Source organism: Daktulosphaira vitifoliae, unplaced genomic scaffold (assembly GCF_025091365.1).
Source record: "Daktulosphaira vitifoliae isolate Bord-2020 unplaced genomic scaffold, ASM2509136v1 Scaffold_1, whole genome shotgun sequence".
NCBI lineage: Eukaryota > Metazoa > Arthropoda > Insecta > Hemiptera > Phylloxeridae > Daktulosphaira > Daktulosphaira vitifoliae.
The window spans coordinates 3,827,494-3,846,708 of NW_026099572.1; the positions used below are offsets into that span (position 1 = coordinate 3,827,494).

Here is a 19,215-nt window from a genome sequence, read left to right on the forward strand (position 1 = left end):
AATATGCAAAACATTTGTGTAAATCTTTTATTGCATTAATACAATGTGTTTTACATCAATAAACTTACTGTATGCTTACTATTAATAAAAATGTGTATTTCTTCAAAAGAAAAAATAATACAATTACTTGCTGCATTTAATTAATTTTTTTAGTTCGACATAATACTTCAGATATTTATTTACCTTTTTAAGCTATTCTGACATAATATATTCATAAATAGAATATAATTCATTATCATCTTTAAATGACTTTAATTTCTTCAATACTTCAGCACTTCATGGTGGTACCCCACCAGTTACTTGCCTATGCTTTTAACTGTGGGGTTAGCACACGTATCCATTTCTGGTGCGGTACGCTCACTTCACTTAGGACCAACTCAGCCTCTTCTATAAACGCATTCCAGTTCTCTTATTTCTTACCAAAAAAATCCGACAAAGAATCTCGCGCCACGTTAAGCTGTTGTGGGACAGTAACGACATTTCGTTAAAAGTAACGTGTCGTTGCTCTCTAGTTCCATTGTCCGGACGGAATCGATTTTCGGATCGTTCTACTCCGGTAATTTCCCAATTTGAAGCGAAAGTTTTCAGTTTCTTACTAAGGAAACTCGAAAACCGGAGAACTGTTTGCTCCGGTGCTGTTCTTCCCGATTCCGATTTAATCAACCGAAGAAATTTGAATTTTCTCCGGAGCAATGGGATCCCGGTTGGTGTACTCTGAGGTACCGGCCGTTTTCACGGGGTAAATATATTTTTTCACCGAAGAACTATATTCTATGGTTCTGTTCCATCAAAGTCCGGTGTAATCCACCAAAGAACTCGTCATCTCCTCAAAGCTCCAGTGGGGGGGGGGGGGGTAAGGGGTCCTGTTGAGCCGTTTGGTCGAAACATTCCGGTACAGCCATATGCTTACCTCCTTTCCGATCAGACATGTAGTGTTTCGGTCATGCCCTCTATAATTCGCCTAAGCGTGTAGTGTAGTGATATGGTTCTGTAAGAACATTTATTACTATGTTCTTACCACTTGTATTACACACGTTTTATTTCTATTTATTTAATTCGTAATACATATTAATTAGCATAGAGGGAGATGCTGATATGACAATTCTACTCGTCTGTAGCCCGGAGCTATTGACGTCGAACTAACAAAGGGCAGTTGTGTTTGATTGGCCGTTATAGACATAATTTTCAATATTATTACTTTCGTCTTATTTATATTATTTATAACTTTACTTGTTTTATTCAACGACCCGTCTATCGCCAATTGTCATCATAGCCAACCAACTCCGTCTCACTTGGATATACCTACTAACCAACTGTACTAGGATTCAGGTCAGACGTATTGTACATTACATATAACTTATATTTACTGAACATCTAAATATAACTTTACTTTGTCGTTGACATAAAACAATAGTCTAATTTTATTTAATAATCTATCCCCTGTAACTAAGGTACACGATTGCCTGTGTCTCCTTCAGGTAATTAAAACTCATTTAAGGAGATAGGGACGATATTTGAGCAGACGTCGGGTAGCTTCCGATTCTTGGTTTTGACCAAGATCCTCAACTATTAAACTAACCCCTAACAGTTCCCTTATTAGTACTGTCAAGTACCCCTTCCACACTATTGGTGGGCAAGTTGATTTTCAACGTCAAAGTTTCCACTTTTGTTTCCAGCCGGCATATAATAATATAAAATTATAAGAACAAAGTTGTTTGTAATTTTTTTCTATCATATTATTAAATCAAAAATATATGTTCCATTTCAGAAAATTATAATTAAAGACTTTTATTCCTGAAGGGATAGAAAAAATATTATTTAACTACATATTATTGTAGAGTTTTATGAAATTAATATTTTTTACAAAAATTTAAAATTATCAAAAGTTTCTGAGAAAATGAGTGTCTTACCAGATTTTGATTATTCAGTATATACTATTTCATCATCATAATAGTGTAAACAGGCTGTTTCATGTTTATATTTTTAATTAAATAAAAATGAATTTATTAAAAATTACATTCCTGTTTTGATAAAAAGCGTGTTAATAACCCCTTAATATTATTTTATAATTGCGTAGAGTATAGAATACATGGTCGTCTGACTGTCGTCGGACACAGGAATGTGCTGACTAAGGGATTTAGGGCAACCATAGGTAAAGGACTCCTACTGTAGGTCCCCTACAGTCAGTCGTGGTTTAGTAAGCGCTAATTATACTCATGTGTTATTCCATATTATAATTTTACTTCATTCTAATTCATTCTATTTCATTATCCTATTCATTTGTATTAATATCAAGAATTAACGTTGTATTGTATCATTTACTGTTCAATTACATTATATATTCTACATTTTTATTAAAAGTGAGTGTTTTCGTTTTTTTTATTAAGTTTAATTCCTTTACCACGTGGGTCCGCACAAAAAGCAGATCAAATAAAAATTAGTATTTCTAATCGCAAACTACTGAACACAATGTAGTAACTTAAAAAATAAAATAAAAGTTGTTGAGTTAAAAAACTAAAAACTAATAGACCTAAAAATTGATGGAGAAAGGGCCAAAACAGAAAAAAAAATTATCATAGTTATTATGATAATTATAACGTTGAATTTTTAAAATTTACTGATTTCGATGATATATTATCTAATGCTAAGATATTAAAATACAATGGAAAGAAATTATCGTTTCATTGATAAAATACCATGTAATTAAATCAAAATCTGAGTTCAAGATAAATAAAATTATTACAATATTTAACTCAATTAAAATTTTATTTTTTATAACCACTTGGTTTTTTTTTTTATTTTTACTTCATTTATGTACTTGGAATATTTAAATCTTTATCTTACTCACGTTGAAAGTACATTTTGAAATCAATATAACCAGTTTTTTTTGTTTTATATATTTTCAATCAGAGTGTCACTAACCATTTCTTAAATACGAGTCAGATTTTTAAGAAGTGAGAGAATTAGAAATATTTTCTGGAAAATTTAAATCGTTTCATATGCAAGAAGTATCACTAATTCTTATATTATCACTTTATTAGTCGATTGTATTAATTATTACATATTATTTTACAATGCCATTATATAATTTTACATAAAATTTTATTAGTACATTATTAAATATTTTTCTTAGAATTGTGTAAAAACTCGTATAAACGGTCTACATTTGATTCTATAACTAATATATAGAGTGTTTAGTAAGTAATGAAAATGGTTTCTTTATTGTTAGTGTTCGTAACAATTGACTTTTTCTTACTTTTTGAACACTCTGTATAATGACTAGTATGTACATTAGGGTGCCACTTATTTTTAACATCTGTAATTCTTATGAGCGCCGGTCAAAATTTTATTAGAAATACTTTAAATATAAATCATGTAAAGTTTCAGCCCATTTGAACAACTTTAACACGTGCCGATTTGAGCTTAAAGTTTTGTGTAAATTCGTAAAATCCGTTATTTTGACATATAGTCGTTACAATTTTCATTTTACAAAAAAATTTATAGAACAATAAATGTAGTACAAAACACGTTTTAAAAAAATGATCTCTTAATATTTTTTTGTAAAGTGAACTTATTCTCGGAAAAATAACAAAATATGTGCGATTTCGCGTATTATAGAATACTCTTTTATCATATTATTGTAACAAAAATTATAATAGACTATAATAAATTAATTTCAATTTTATAAAAAAATAAATATTTTTAAAAAAAATTGATTCTTATTTTATTATTATAAAACATACTTCATGTCTGTAAAATAACATGGACTTATGTAAAATTAAAAAAATAAAAAATAAATAATATTAAATAAAAAAAATCAGAGGTTTTTTTTAAGAACATTTAGAGATGGATTCGGATATTTTTCACGATAATCTTGTATAGTCTAAAAATTAAAAATAAATAGCATTATTTATTATCAAAACTATTAACTAATGTTATTTACCTGCAGAAGAAATTGTTTTTGCTCTTCATTTTTTGTAATTTTATGATCAAATTCCTCAATAAGTTTAATTCCTCTTTCTGCTGCATCGTTGACAACTTTAAGGTTTTTAATTTTTTCCTCGCCATATTTATAATTAGCTGAATTATTCCACGTGTTGGGATGAGTTTTTAAAAAATCACTATTTATATTGAATCTTTTAAACATCTTTAGAGATTTTTTACTAATAAGTTTAACTAAAATAGTTTTATCGTCATCATTAAAAATAAATGGAATGTCACCTTTTTTTAAAATTAGTTTTTTGGGGGTCTCAATCTCTTCTTCTATTTCATCTTCTTCATCGAAGATGTCTTCACATAATTTTTTAGCCATTTTCAATTTTGTATCATCGTCTACTCTTTGATCGAATAATGTAAAAGATAAACATTCTTCATTCAAATAATATAAATGATTTAAAAATTTTCTAATTGTAGCTTCAGAAATATCTTTATTCGTTTTAGAATATTCATGCAATTTTCTTAAAAATCTGATGTCATTTAAAGGAGCCATTTCACTGTTTGAGGCAGTAAACCAGTTCACAGCGTAACATTTTATAATAAAGCAATTAAGTTCTGCGAGAGAATTTTCCTCAAGTTTAGTTAACTTAAACTGATTTCTAAATAAGAAAATTTTTAGGCCGTATATACCTTTAGCCATCCAACGTGCTAAATGGTATGCTCCTGGTTTTTAAATTTTATTCCTTCTGGAGGGACACCCCCCAAAAAAATAATAATTAAAATAAGAAATTCTTTATAATCATCTCGCGTAAACGATAAATTAAGTCTATCAAAACAAAACTTTAAAATTTCATCAATATCATTATTTAAAATATGTCGAACTCTAGCATGAGAAATTTCAGCAGAAAAATCAGTTTTTATAATGGTATCTCACTGATTTTTAAATTTTTTAAATAGCGCAATATCAGGTCATGTCAGGACGCTTACTTTACAAATCGTAAAAACTGTTGATAATATTATTTCGTATATATGATGACGACAACCGAAAAATAATATATCTCGTTNTGATAATATTATTTCGTATATATAATGACGACAACCGAAAAATAATATATCTCGTTCAATTTTCCTTTCTAATAAGGAACAAGCACCATTAAATTTCCCAGTATTAGATGCTGTTGTATCAAAAACAAACGCTTGGATATTATTTATCAATCCCCAGCTATCAATAACTTCATAAATAGCGGAGCATATTTCTAAACCAGTTCCAGCGGGTATTTCTGGTACTCCTAAAAGTTTGTCAACTGCATGGGACGTTGCAATTACTGCTAATCTATCGACTTTTTGTCCAATAATGTTACTTAATAATTTTGTGTCCCAATGTATTGTTACAACATCTTTTTCTATACTTAAATAATTTTTTCTTACCTTTTCATAGTAAGTTCTTCGATAATCATCTCTTGCTTTACGGATAGATGTACGATTAATTATATAATCAGCTGAATCTAATGAAACTGCATCCAAAAAAGCTGTAAGTAAATGGACCGTATCTCTCTCACTTATTTTACACTTATCAAGTACTGCAGCTAATCGTGGCGTTAAAATTTCTTTACGAGCTCGTTTAGGTTTTACAACTGTATCAACTTCAGAATTTGGAATTTTTTCTTCATTTTCAAACTCCATTACTGACTCAAAATCATCAATTATACCGTCTCTAATATTTTGAATGTTTTTTTCTTCATTTAATTTTACATGAATATCGCATTCATCAAAATCTGAATAATGTATAATTCCTGTGAAATATAGTATTGATTTTTAGTTTTACTGTCTTAAGTTAAAAAATTAAAAATTGTATGTTTTATTAATTTAATTGAGTTTACCAGTTGACGTAGACGGCGTATTTAAATACTTTTCACGCCTAGTGTTAATCTTTTCTTCACGAGTAAATTTTCGTTTTTCAATCCCACTTAGTTTTCTATCTACTCCCAACATTGAACCTGGACGTCCTTTTTCTCTTTGTTTATTTAAAAATAGCCTATCTTCTTCAATTTTAATCAATTCGAGTGCGTTTTGGTGGGCTATATCAAATAAATCATTGATTTTTTCTAAAAACATATTTTCTTTTTGTCTTAAATTTTCAGAAATTTTTTTGGCATTTTTTGTTAATGATCTCCATTCCTCATACAACTTTTTCAACTTGTCTTTACATTTATGAGGTTCTTGAGTCGGTATTCGAGCTTTCTTCCAAAAAACTAAACATTCTTCTATAACTAGAGCAGCACTTTCGTTTAAATTTAATTTTGTAAATCTCATATTATACATTAAAACTTTTAAACAATCTCCTCTAGATGGTAATTTACTTCCCGTGATTTGATGTTCCATATGGCCGATTATAAAAAATTTTTCACGAAGTGGCATTTTAATTAATTAAATAATAAAACCCCCCCCCCAAAAAAACTTAAAATAAAAATACTTTTACTGATTTACAAACAACTCTTAAACCTAACTAGACAACAATAAGTATGACTTCAAGAGAAATAATGTTCAATAAATGGTAATGATTCTATTTACAATTACTTTATTGGATCAAAAAAGTTCCATTTAGATAACGTTAGAGGTACACGGTAAATGTAAAATAAAAGAATCGAATATTGCACATGTATGATTATTATCGTACTTAGACAATTCAACGATTCCCGAGATTACTATTTTATGAGTCAGTATATGTGATAAAAGTGACATTTATAAATTTTAACTTAAACTTAAAATGATGTTCATAATAATAACAAAAATTTTATTGTCGTTTATAAATAAGAAACTGTATTAAAAATATAACTATACAACACATTTTAATAAAGGCTATAAAAAAAAAAAAAAACTATACAACACTAAAGTTGTGTTTATTCTATAAAACGCGAAATCGCACATATTTTGTTATTTTTCCGAGAATGAGTTCACTTTACAAAAAAATATTAAGAGACCATTTTTTTAAAACGTGTTTTGTATTGTTCTATAAAATTTTTTGTAAAATGAAAATTGTAACGACTATATGTCAAAATAATGGATTTTACGAATTTACACAAAACTTTAAGCTCAAATCGGCACGTGTTAAAGTTGTTCAAATGGGCTGAAACTTTACATGATTTATATTTAAGGTATTTCTAATAAAATTTTGACCGGCGCTCATAAGAATTACAAAAAAAAATCATCATGTATGAATAAGTGGCACCCTAATGTACATCATAACAATAATGTTATGTCGGGTCTTGGTAATAGACTTATGAACTACTCCTAATTTGTTTTTATTTAATATATAATAACCGTTAAAAATAAGTCATCAAAAAGTGATCCGTGAATATGTAAGAATATGTAACTTTGAGATCTCCAAATAATGTATTGATAAAGGATCCACAGTCAACTCTAATATTTATAAGCTAGCCTTTTATCATTTTTATAAGGCCGGGCAAATTATTTGCTATAAAAAAAATTTGTGAGTTCTTACACAATACTAAATCTACTAAAACCATTTGCGGATTTTAATCCAAAAGGTTCTATGTGTAAATATGTAATTTTCCAATGGAGCAAATTTCAATATTTTCGAATATTTTTCACCTTATTATTATTCAATTTAAAATCAAATAATATTGATAAAAATAATCTTGGAACTAAATAGTTCTGGGTGAGAATCTTTTAGCACAAAAACTAAAAATAAAATCTTAAATCTTTTTACCAAAAAATAAAAAAGTATATTACTGAAAAGAAAAATTTGTTCCTAGTTTTTGACTATAAATAATAACTTTTTGTTTTTAAATTAATAAAATTAAATACGGTGCTATCTAAGGTTTTCCAAAGTGATATTTTAAAGTTATATAGAAATTATTTACTGAATAAATTTTTTGATTTTTATCGTATTGAACTCCTTACTAGCTAGAAAAAAGTGCGTTAAAATGCATAGCCTAAATAGCAAAAAAAGTAATTTTTACAGAACAATCACATAGACCATTTTGGATCAACCCCCGCGACTTATTTTATATCTTCTTACTAAATATACACAATTTAAAAAAAAGTATATGTTTTTAACTAGCTTTTTTATACGTTTAAATTTTCATTTGTATTTATTATATTTTTAATATTTTGTATTCATTGTTTAAATTTGGTTGTTGCTTAGCTGTGTATTCCTTAATACTGAAAGTACCGAATAACATGTTTTTAAAACCTGAAAATTTATATAGTGAAATAATAATGCTAAAATTTTTTAATTGTAAAATGATTTTTATAACTTACACCTACAAACATAATTAAATCAATGGTTTTATATCTAGTTATTTTCATTTTTAATTGATGAGCATTATTCATATTCATAGTTAGTAAAACAAGCTTTTTACTTTCTAAGTTCATTTCTATCCAATTTGAGTAATAAATTCCAAATAGCATTGAATCTTTCTAAAAAAAAAAAAAAATCAAATAATAATTAATTTATTAATGTTTTAAAATCTCTTTTTAAAAACTACTATTTTTGCCAGAGGCCACATAAGTTTTCGTATTTTATTTAGGTAATATTTTCAAATATAATAGTGTTACAGTAATAATTTTTGATTTTCAAATGTAACCTATATTTTAGCATCGATGGGAAGCTGAGAAGGTATTAATTTTACTATGATGTGTATATTTATTTTTTTTTTTTTTTTTTTTGTGTCTGTTACCACTTATTCTCAACTCTTACCAAACCGATTTATTTTAACGATACGTCAAAAGATCACAAATCGTATCTATGTATTTTACCGTTATTTAGCTAATGTAATGCACATAAAATCAACTTCACTATAAACTATAAAAATATATAATTTATTTTATTTTACTTTTCCTGTTGCCACTTTTTTTCAGCTCTCACCAATTTCTCAACGATACATAAGAGATCAAACATGTGTCTAGTTGAAGACTGCCCTCAATAATTGAAAAAAATTTTCCGTTCTCCGTATAAGGTGTAAATTCGCCAAAAAATTACAATTTTTAAAAATGGTAAATTTTGAAATTTTTTAAACTTTTTTCCTTAAAATTTTGAAAAGTTAATGAATCAAATCAAACATTTTTTTTTATAAATACCTTAGGTAATTCGTTCTCTATTTACGTGTATATTTTTTTTAAATCTACTCTTTACGTGTCCACAAAGTGGATTCAAAATAGCAACTTTTGCACAAAAATTAAATTTTTGAAAATGTTCCGAAAATACTGCATTCCTTAAACATTAAATATTAAATTAAAGCTTATATTACGTACTAAAATCTTCCATTAGAAATAATTTTTTTTTACAATTTGCTATAATTTTTAAAATTTAATCATATTTTAATTAGTAAATTTTACATGCTTTATCAAAAAAATTAATTAAAAATTTTAATTTTAATTTGTAAATTTTAAACATATATTAAATTAAAGCTTATATTATGAACTATAAATTTAAAAATAAATTATCCCGACTACTTATTTTCTAAACGCAAATAGCTGCCGTAGTTAAAAACATACTATTTTGTGTTCAAATTTTTGATTTTATATTTTCAACTATAAATTGCCATAACTTTTTCAAAAATGTATAGATCAACAAAAATTTTTTTTTTATAAATACTTTATAATTATCCCTTATATCCGACACACATTTTTTTTTTAATCAGTCTATTTTTCCTCATACAGTGGGAGTTAACGATGTGAAAAAAAAAGGTAATCAAATTATATAGTGTACATTTTTAAGAATGATACACCCCATTTTTTTGTTAAATAATGATTTTCTTTATAAAAATGTATAGATTAAAATTTGATAAATTTTTATAACCATTGTAAATATCAAATTATAAGACAAATAATGCCTAACCAATTTTGTATAATTACTTTTTGTGTTGTTATAATTTTTATTTATTGACGTGCGGAGTGCACAACGTAGATGAATTTTTGTCTGCATGATAGTAAAAATAGAGTGTCGCTAAACACTACACCGCTCCTCAAATTTACTTAATCTTGAAATGCTTTATCACAAAAATTAATTTAAAAAATCTCGTTATCGATAAGTCAAAACATTATTTAGACCATAGTTTATTTAATTAAAGAAAAATAATAATAGGTTCTTATTAAACTTTCAAAAATTATCCCTAAAATCTTCCATTAGAAATACAATAAACAATAAACATTCATATAAAAAATAAACATCTTACAATAAACATACTATTTTCTATAATTTTTAAATATTAATTAAATTTTAATTTGTAAATTTTTATGAAAAATTGGGGTTAGTATCCTTATTAAATCACACTATATATATTGTGACACCATTTTGAAAAATTCCTGTACACCTCACTTCTGTAAAGTACTCCGTAATATATTTGGTACACCAAACGCCATGTAAGGTGTTGTTGAAAACAGGAACTTCTCATAAAATCTTCTGTGCGAGATTAAATAGTTATGTTATGTATAAATCTATGGGATGATTTTAAAATTTCAACTTCGTTAATTTCGTGATGTCTAGATAATATTGCACTACAACATTTTTAGACAGTTATAATTTACTGATTAATACTTTTAATACTTATTATTAATATTGAAATTCGATAATAATAGCTTCATAACTTAATTTGACTGTAATTTATTATTAAATATTTCAATCAGTCAATTATATTTATGTACGTTAAATAAAGAGATGTTCAACACTTTCCCTTGTTTACTTCAAATAAAAACAATTTTATTTAAATATTGTTTGTAATAAAAATGTAGATAGTTACACAGCGCTGAGACAACAATATATCATTTAGTTTAAATCATCTTTGCTAAGAATGAATTAGGTAATATTTGAAAAAAATATGTCAATTTAAAATTAGAATTGTTTATAACTGAGAAAAATGTGTACCTACATCTTTGATACTTACATCTTTGATCGTACACGTAGTAGATAATCAAACCAATTATTACGGCTCTACAAATGTCACATACAAGTATATAACATTTGAAAAAATTAAATTATAAATTATAAACCTATCCCAATTNCACATACAAGTATATAACATTTGAAAAAATTAAATTATAAATTATAAACCTATGACAATTAAATTTAGTTTATTTTTTTAAATCATGAATTTAAGTCAAATAGAGTGTTCCTCTGTAAGATTTTGTTCATTATTAAAAAAATGTTAATATTTAACATATGATTTGAGAATTCATTTAAACAACAATAATGATATAACAAACATTAACCTAACGATTTTGAAAATATGGTACTGCAAAGTAGAAAAATTTTAAGTTAAGTAATGAAACGTGTAATCAATTTCACATACAAATTTGTATATATTTATATTTGTAGAAGATGAAATTTTAAGTCAATTTAAATAGAGTTTATTGAACAATTGCAGAGAAGTGATATTAATTAATTTGCACACAAGGATGCCTTAATAAAAAAAAACAAAAATTCTTAATTAGAAACATGGCCTATTGATAAGTCGAGTTATTAAACAACTACAATGAATAGAAAAAAACGTTGACAGTTTTTTCTTTGTTACTATGTTTAATTCCCGTGATTTTAGCCGCTAGAAGTATTCTTTATAAATATATACAAATAAAATAACGTGATTTTTTATCACAAATAAAAATTATTTTCAGATTAATGCTTAAAATTATTATTATTTTATTATTTTAATAAACTACTTACCCTGTCATTTATAATCCCAAAAATGAAGCAAAATATGAATAATTGAAAAATGAAAAATACAAATGCTGAAATAAGTTTAACAGTCTGTATTGAATTGACCATTCCGCCATTAGTGATGTGCTAATGAATTACAAAAAAATGTTATTATTTCATTGTCATTATTATGTAACATTAATTCTATTAAAATTTTAATAGAGTACACTAACTAAAATATTCTTTTACCAAGTATGATTTTTATCATAAACCAATGGAAAACCTAAGTACAAGAAATGTTTGGAAAAGAACACCCACGGATTTTATAATTATTTTTTTTTAACACAATTTTTGGATATATTCCAAAACGACTGCATTCTTTAAATTTACTTAAATAAAAATTGACAATTTTTTTTAATAAAAATAATTTATTTAAAGTGTGTACAATTATCTTCATAAATAATGGGAGTATAAAATTTGTTCTTATACTGAATCAAGCAGAAAAACTGTATCATTGAAATGAAACATTTTTACTTCATACACGAAAATATACTTTACTAACCCAAAAATTTGCGCTGATTTAAAATCTGAAATTAGATTTTTTCTATCACCTATTTTTTTGAGATTGTTACTATTTAGTAAATACGAGTATTTAAATATAAAAATTGATTTTGATTTTCAATATGTTAAAAATAATCTAGGAAAAATTCGATTCAAAATGTCACGTTTAACATATTTGTTGGTCTTTTAAGATTTTCATGAAAGTTAATATAAAAAATTTTGAATAACTTAAAAATGTTGAAATTTAAACTTTTTTTTAGTTTATTAAATAGAAAATTTTATGAGGATTTTGTATTAGAAGAGTGGCTAATATTACAATAATAATCCTGTATACAAAAACTTTATAAATTATTATAATTTTCTGTTAAAAATTACAATATTAAATTATTCAATATCAATTTCATATTAAATTTAATTACTGTAACAAATATTTAATTTATTTATTAAACATAAATCAAAAAGTTACTATTGCTTTACAAGCATTACTTCTTACCAACATTCCGGTGTATGAAAAAAGTACCAAGTTAATAAATGTTACTACAATTTGGATCAAAATTATTTGTCGGAATGTATCATAAAATTGCTTCATTTTTCTAAAAAAATACAAAAATATTATAACCACTTATATATTTATTATTGCCTTTATAAATATAGCATCTTTCATTTATGCGAATTATTTATTTATAATAATTTCTTATTGCTCGTTAATGAAGAAACACAAATTAAGTTACAAATTTTAAATTGCTATAATTCTAAGCAAAATAAAATATCAAAAATATTATTATACCTATATTATATAGAGTTTCCACTTATTAGTAAATATTTTAAAGGAAATTTTGTAATTTTTAGGTCTTATTCGATATTCAGATGAGATTATATACAAATATTCTGCATAAATCGTTTACAAATTCGATACAGTTTCCAATTTTTATGTACGATAAGTTTGTACAATCACTTGACTGAATTCTCAAATATTTGTATGAGGGATGGTAATTTTCGTCATTATTAGATATCAATTATATGTATGTAATTTGCGCCAATTTTTTAACTGCAAAAAAATGTATTCAGCATTTATAATCTATGTAAAGTCCTACTGTATTAAATCTGATTTTCGCTAAATTTCATTGACATATAAATTTTCTAACTTATTTCTAATTATAATATATCCACGTTACATGCCATAAATATACTACTAGTATTGCCACTTATACTATTTAATAGTGCGTACCTCAAAATTTGACAAAGTAAGATTTTTATTAATAATAATAATAAAATGAGTGTTTTTGTGTAGTTATGACTGTAGAGATTTCTCATTAGTATTCTTCCTACCGTCATGCTTTAAAAATGTTTAAATGACCCGTAATTTGCTTAATTTGATCATTTTCTATTTTGTAAACTAGTTAAATATTTATGTTGCTATTAAAAAAAATGATAGCACAGTGGGGTCACGGCACAGTATGGACGTGGAATAGTTGGGACAAATATAGATATCTGACTGTGATAATCAAAGTCATAAGAAACGATTCGACGCAAATCTGTAGTGTGTTTAATTTTAAGAAATTGGTGTATAATTACAAAAGCAACATCAATCCAATTTCTTTAATTATATTCTGAGTAGTTCATAGATTTAGAAGTATAATTTTTGAATAAATATTTATTATAACAATTAAACATAGAATAAAATTAATATTTAATAATTTAATATTGTAATTTTTCGGGAGAAATAATAAAAAATGATAAAGTAGTATATTTTGTTACTTCAATGCTCAACTTGCAAGTTTGAAAATAACATTATTAAATAGAAAATTTTATGAGAATTAAAAAAATTGTATTGTTAAGATTAATATGCAGTAAATAAATTTTATAATTACTATTTACAGTAAATTTATCAGAAGCTCAAAATTTGTTTGCATTTTTAATGTAATAGATCACTGAAATAGATATCACAGCAATCATTTTTAAATAAATGTTGGTGTTTAAAAAGATTCTATAATTGAAATATTCAGAACTTAATTAATTTTAATGATTTACTTTAACTAAAAAAAAACAATCAAAATGTTGTAAAAAAATTTACTCAATTGAGCGTATTATAAAATTTAATTGTAATTGTAAAAATTCATTGTTAAATTCAGTAAAACTAAAAATCATTTTTTTTAGAAATAATTTATATAGCCACTTATTACAAATAAATTTGGAATATTATAAACTGGTACTTACAATACTTTAAACATTTTAGAAATGAATGATTTTAATTGTCTGTATGGAGAAACCTGGTTAATCAATTTTATTTGATAAAAGGAACTTTTTTCAATTTTTGAGGATAATATCATCAACTAAATACAAATTGTAATCATTTGACGTATTATTGAAAAAACACTTTCAAAAGTTAATTGAAAAATTAATTTTTTGTGAAAAAATTACCATTTTGAATTCTCTCTTGTAGGCAGCTATAGGGTCAGTTTTTGTATCTATAAACTTTATGCATCTATGAAAAAAAAAGATTGTTTCTATTCTTTTTATTTTTCGAAAATGTTACGGCAGTTTTTAGTAAAAAAAATTGAAAAAATTTCGAAAATTAGCAATTTTTAAATTTGTAATTTTTTTGGAGGTTTCCCCCATTTACGGGGAACGATGGAATTTTTTCAATTTTTGAGGATAATGTCTTTGATTAGATTGATTTGTGATCGTTTGACGTATCGTTGAAAGAAATCAGTCCGGTGAGAGCTGATAAAAAAAAAAAAATCATTAATACCTTTTCAGCATCGCATCGAAGCTAATATATTGAAAATATTCTTGATGATAAAATATAATTTTATTCAAATATACTATTTTTCCAAGAAACTAGAACTACAAATTCTGATTTTAATAATATTGAAGTATTCACAGAGGCATGTAAGATCAATAAAGTGCATGACAATGGTAAAAGTGGTTCAATATGTTTCATAAATAATAATATAAGCCATATTCTCAAGTCAAGTGGACACTCAGTTATTAATCATAACAAATAACTCATGGAAATTATTCGTGCTACCCTTGATAATTTCACATATGTCGGTTATATGTTCCGCTTAAATTTCTATAAACAAAATGTGTAAATGCTTCAAAAATATCATTCGTTAAATGATATCCTTAAATGAGCATTACCGATAAAAATGATCATTCAGATGTATCAATTGCGAAAAAAATATTGAGAAAAATATAATAAATATAAGTAAAATAAATATTTCTCAACAAATTATTAGCTTTGCTAATATAGATAGTGTATCATGTTATGCAAATTCTTTTATTCTGACTTAATATAATTGTGATAAGTTAGTAAGTGCGATTCATAAAGGTTAATTTGGAGAAAAATTGAACAACAGCTTATTGGCTATGAAGCTAATAAAGTGACTGATAAGTTTTAAATAAGAAAATATGTTGATGACACTTTTAACAACACGATTTTTACTAGAAATGAGCGACAATGTTGTGTAGAATTTATAGAAGCTTTAATGATTAGCTACCGTAGTATATATGATATCTTATTCAGTTTTATCATAAAATCATTAAATTATTGCAGTAATTAATTATGAACTTAAAGAGTGTTATATAATGAACCCAATGAATCGTACTGAAGATTCAAAATACAACCAGCAAAAGTTCCAAAAATCATACAGAGGGTTAACATTGTACTTATGTTAAAAAATCAATTCCTCTAATATCATTGATTCAATGTAAAGTTAAAAACATACTAAAACAAGTTGATGCTTATAACTGTGGAGTTTATATGATATACTACGCTATCACTATAATGAATAAGTCAAATTTTGAAAATAAGTTCAACCCTAATACTTATACAAATTAATTAAAAACTTTAATGCAAAAAAAATTCGGGAACCCTTCACGCAGTACCAGTGTTAGTTCGTCCCCAGAGAGAGGGATGGCGACTCCAATTACTGAATTGATCTCTCGCTCAGCAAATGAAGTCGCTCATGGCAGAGTTTCGAACCCGAGACAGTTCGCATCAAGCATTGCCGCGTTACCAACTCGGTCACACATACGTTTGTCATAGAGGTACTAAAATGAACAACTACTTAAAATGTTATAAAATTTCTTCGTATAATTACAATAAAAAATATTAAATATCAATTTCATATTTAATTTGATTACTATAATATGTAATTATAATTATTAACTTGTAAACAGGATATTATTAAGGAAATAGGAGTTAATGTTGCTTTTGAAATAATCCAACAATATCATCTAAAAATTAAACACTATCTACAGATCTGTATCAAAGAGCTTTTAATGATAATGATTTTAATCACTATCAGATATCTATACGGATACGTACGAGCCAATTATCAATCATTTATTTACCTATAATTTAATCGGTGAATTGACTTAGGAACAACTAAGAATTATGTATGAGTTAGTTCCCTCATTATTATATTAGGTATAAAAATAATGTCTAATAATAGATTTTTCAGATAATAATACTCTAAAATATAAGCGGAGCATAAAACAAATATCCAGTAAGTTGATAGAAGATTAGTTTTTTAAATATTTAAAATAAAAGGAAATATTCGACTTTAAGGTTATCAATTTTTGAAACTTAAAAATGTATAAAACCTACCTAATAACATTTTGACTGTTGTAAATAATATTTTTGAATTCCAATTTAATTTTATTCTGAAATTCCTTAACATTAATACCTGTTAAAAATAATTTAATAGTAAAGAAATACAGATTTTTATAAATAATAATTATCTAACTTATGAATATTAATATATATATATATATATATTAATATTTATTAATTAAATTAATTTGATAGTTTTTAAAATAGTTACTTTGTTGTAATACATTTTCTTGGTACAATAGTCCAACATTTTCAAAGCTATCATTAATCACTTCTAATTGACCTACTACTGATAGACATACTGATATTAAAGTTATATCTGCTGGTAAAGCAAATAAACAGTATACAAAAGCATATAAAGTTTCGATTAAGTGAAAAATTGGAAAATATGTATTATATGTATCTGCTGAAACGAAAAAATACAAATTGTAAACATTCAAATGATAACTGCTGTATGAACCATCATGATTTTTTGCAGTTACATAACTATTATTAAAAACATATCCACATAAAGACCAAACTATCATTACATAAAAAGTTAATATTGTAATCAAATAGGTGTATTTTATTGATATGGCTCGCCATATGTTCAAAATATTCTTATTATAATTTTCAATAGATAAAAACTCAAGATTAGTTATTTTTAAGATATCCCAAATAATTTCAGAATCCTTCATAATTATATAAAATCTGTAGATAGCAAAGAGCATATTCTGTAATATAGCAAGCTGTAATGTAAATTGATTTATGTCATTTTTCCAGTGGTACAGTCCAAAGATAAAGCACGTTGATATTGCTACAATGTAAATAATACCCAGTTTCACCAGAAAATAATAAAATTTAAGACTTCCATCAGTTTTTGGATTTAGAATATAATAGTAACCAAGAAATTTTGCCAATCGCATGTTAAAAATCCAGTTTTCATATTTGTTTATTTCCATCATTATTTCTTTTCAAAATTTCTGCAAAACAAATGTACTGTAATTTTTTTAATAAAATACATCACTACATCAGTTTTATACATTTTAAATTAAATGAAAAAATTGATTTAAATAATATATGATTTTTTTTTTGTGCTGCATAAAACTGAAATAATAAAATAAAATTGTTTGTTTACAACACAAACGCTAAAAATTCAATGTTCCTCAATAAATGCATTGTTATAAAATAAATTTTTTCATTAAAAAAGTGAAATTTGAACTATAGTGTCAAAATACCTTTTTCAACTACATAAAAAATGTATAAAATTAAATAATTTACAGTAAAAATAATAATTTTTAATTATTTATTACCTTACCACTGTATAGTTAATTTTCTTTTATCAAGCTACACCTTTTGATAAGTAAAACCAAACACAGACTACCCTGTAAATTTTTTGAATAAGTACCTATCATAGCTAAGCTTATATTTATATACAATGTGGGTGACAGTAGAGCCACCTGGTAAAAATCACTAACACCTGGTGGTTAATGGTTGTATCTTATTTACTGGCAAAATAAAATAAATGTTTTTTTATTATTATTTGAGAAAACTTGAAGATCTTTTTCTGGAATTAATTTTTAATTAATTTCTGATATTTTTATAAATTTATTTTATTTAAATATATTTTCGTCACTAATTACAATTTTGAAATTAAAAAAAATTGTAAAGTGCACTACTCTAATTCTTCCAGTAAATTGGCTTAAATACATTTTCTTATACAAAAAATTTTAATATTAAAACATAAACTATTAGTATCAAATTAATGAATCTCTATTAAAGAACCAACACAGTAGATTATGGGATTATTCCATCGAATGATGTCAATATGCTTTTGCTTTTACTAATATTACTTAAAAAAGTATCGATATCCTAATTATTAAAAAAAAAACAATTAATTCTATGTATAATATTTATTATTGATGTGCCCAACGATGTTTTCATAAAAAATTCATAACGTACACTCTCTAATATTAACTTGCGAGTCTAAATCATCTAAACTTAAGTCTTAACTCATCGAAGATGCCTCTGAACTTTTTCATTCAATTTTTACAGAGTGATCATTTAAGAATATGACACTCATTTTCTCAGAACCTATTAAAAATGAAAAATTGTTTTTAAGGATAAAATTGATCAAATTATAAATCTCTACAATAATATGTAGTTAAATAATTTTTTCATCTCTTCAGTGTTAAAACCTTAACTTTAATTAAAAATAATTAAATTTTAATTAATAATAATGGGAATCCCAATTTTTTGTTCAATAATACCATAAAAAAAAATTTTCAATAAATTTCGTGCTTATTACTTTTTCTTTTCGATGAACCATTTTTAGTTTCGATGCGAAGCTGAGAAGGTATTGGTTTTACTATGATGTGTTTTTAGCTTCGATGCGAAGCTGAGAAGGTATTGGTTTTACTAAGATGTGTTTTTTTTTTTTTTTTTTTTTTTTTTTTTTTTC

The 19,215-nt window shown here is 25.1% G+C and overlaps 3 protein-coding genes across 3 annotated transcripts in view; all 3 read right to left on the bottom strand.

Annotated features, from left to right (window-relative positions):
- Positions 1 to 3,771: 3,771 nt before the first annotated feature.
- On the bottom strand, positions 3,772 to 4,949 carry LOC126896389 (uncharacterized). Its single transcript, XM_050669132.1, has 2 exons — positions 3,944 to 4,949; positions 3,772 to 3,883 (listed from the first exon to the last, which is right to left on the bottom strand). Exons 1-2 carry the CDS (start codon positions 4,634 to 4,636, stop codon positions 3,818 to 3,820), a joined length of 759 nt encoding a protein of 252 aa, XP_050525089.1. The 5' UTR covers positions 4,637 to 4,949; the 3' UTR covers positions 3,772 to 3,817.
- On the bottom strand, positions 4,906 to 6,952 carry LOC126896005 (uncharacterized). Its single transcript, XM_050668400.1, has 2 exons — positions 5,817 to 6,952; positions 4,906 to 5,729 (listed from the first exon to the last, which is right to left on the bottom strand). Exons 1-2 carry the CDS (start codon positions 6,352 to 6,354, stop codon positions 4,906 to 4,908), a joined length of 1,362 nt encoding a protein of 453 aa, XP_050524357.1. The 5' UTR covers positions 6,355 to 6,952.
- A 670-nt stretch (positions 6,953 to 7,622) lies between these two features.
- LOC126896380 (uncharacterized) overlaps positions 7,623 to 19,215 on the bottom strand; it is a 15,204-nt gene continuing 3,611 nt past the window's right edge. Inside the window, exons 2-8 of the mRNA XM_050669103.1 lie at positions 18,068 to 18,139; positions 16,987 to 17,737; positions 16,770 to 16,848; positions 12,648 to 12,747; positions 11,621 to 11,740; positions 8,221 to 8,379; positions 7,623 to 8,152 (exon numbers count right to left, since the gene is read on the bottom strand). Coding sequence (XP_050525060.1) covers positions 8,084 to 8,152; positions 8,221 to 8,379; positions 11,621 to 11,740; positions 12,648 to 12,747; positions 16,770 to 16,848; positions 16,987 to 17,719 — 1,260 coding nt within the window. The 5' untranslated portion in view covers positions 17,720 to 17,737; positions 18,068 to 18,139 and the 3' untranslated portion in view covers positions 7,623 to 8,083. The remainder of the gene's footprint in view (positions 8,153 to 8,220; positions 8,380 to 11,620; positions 11,741 to 12,647; positions 12,748 to 16,769; positions 16,849 to 16,986; positions 17,738 to 18,067; positions 18,140 to 19,215) is intronic.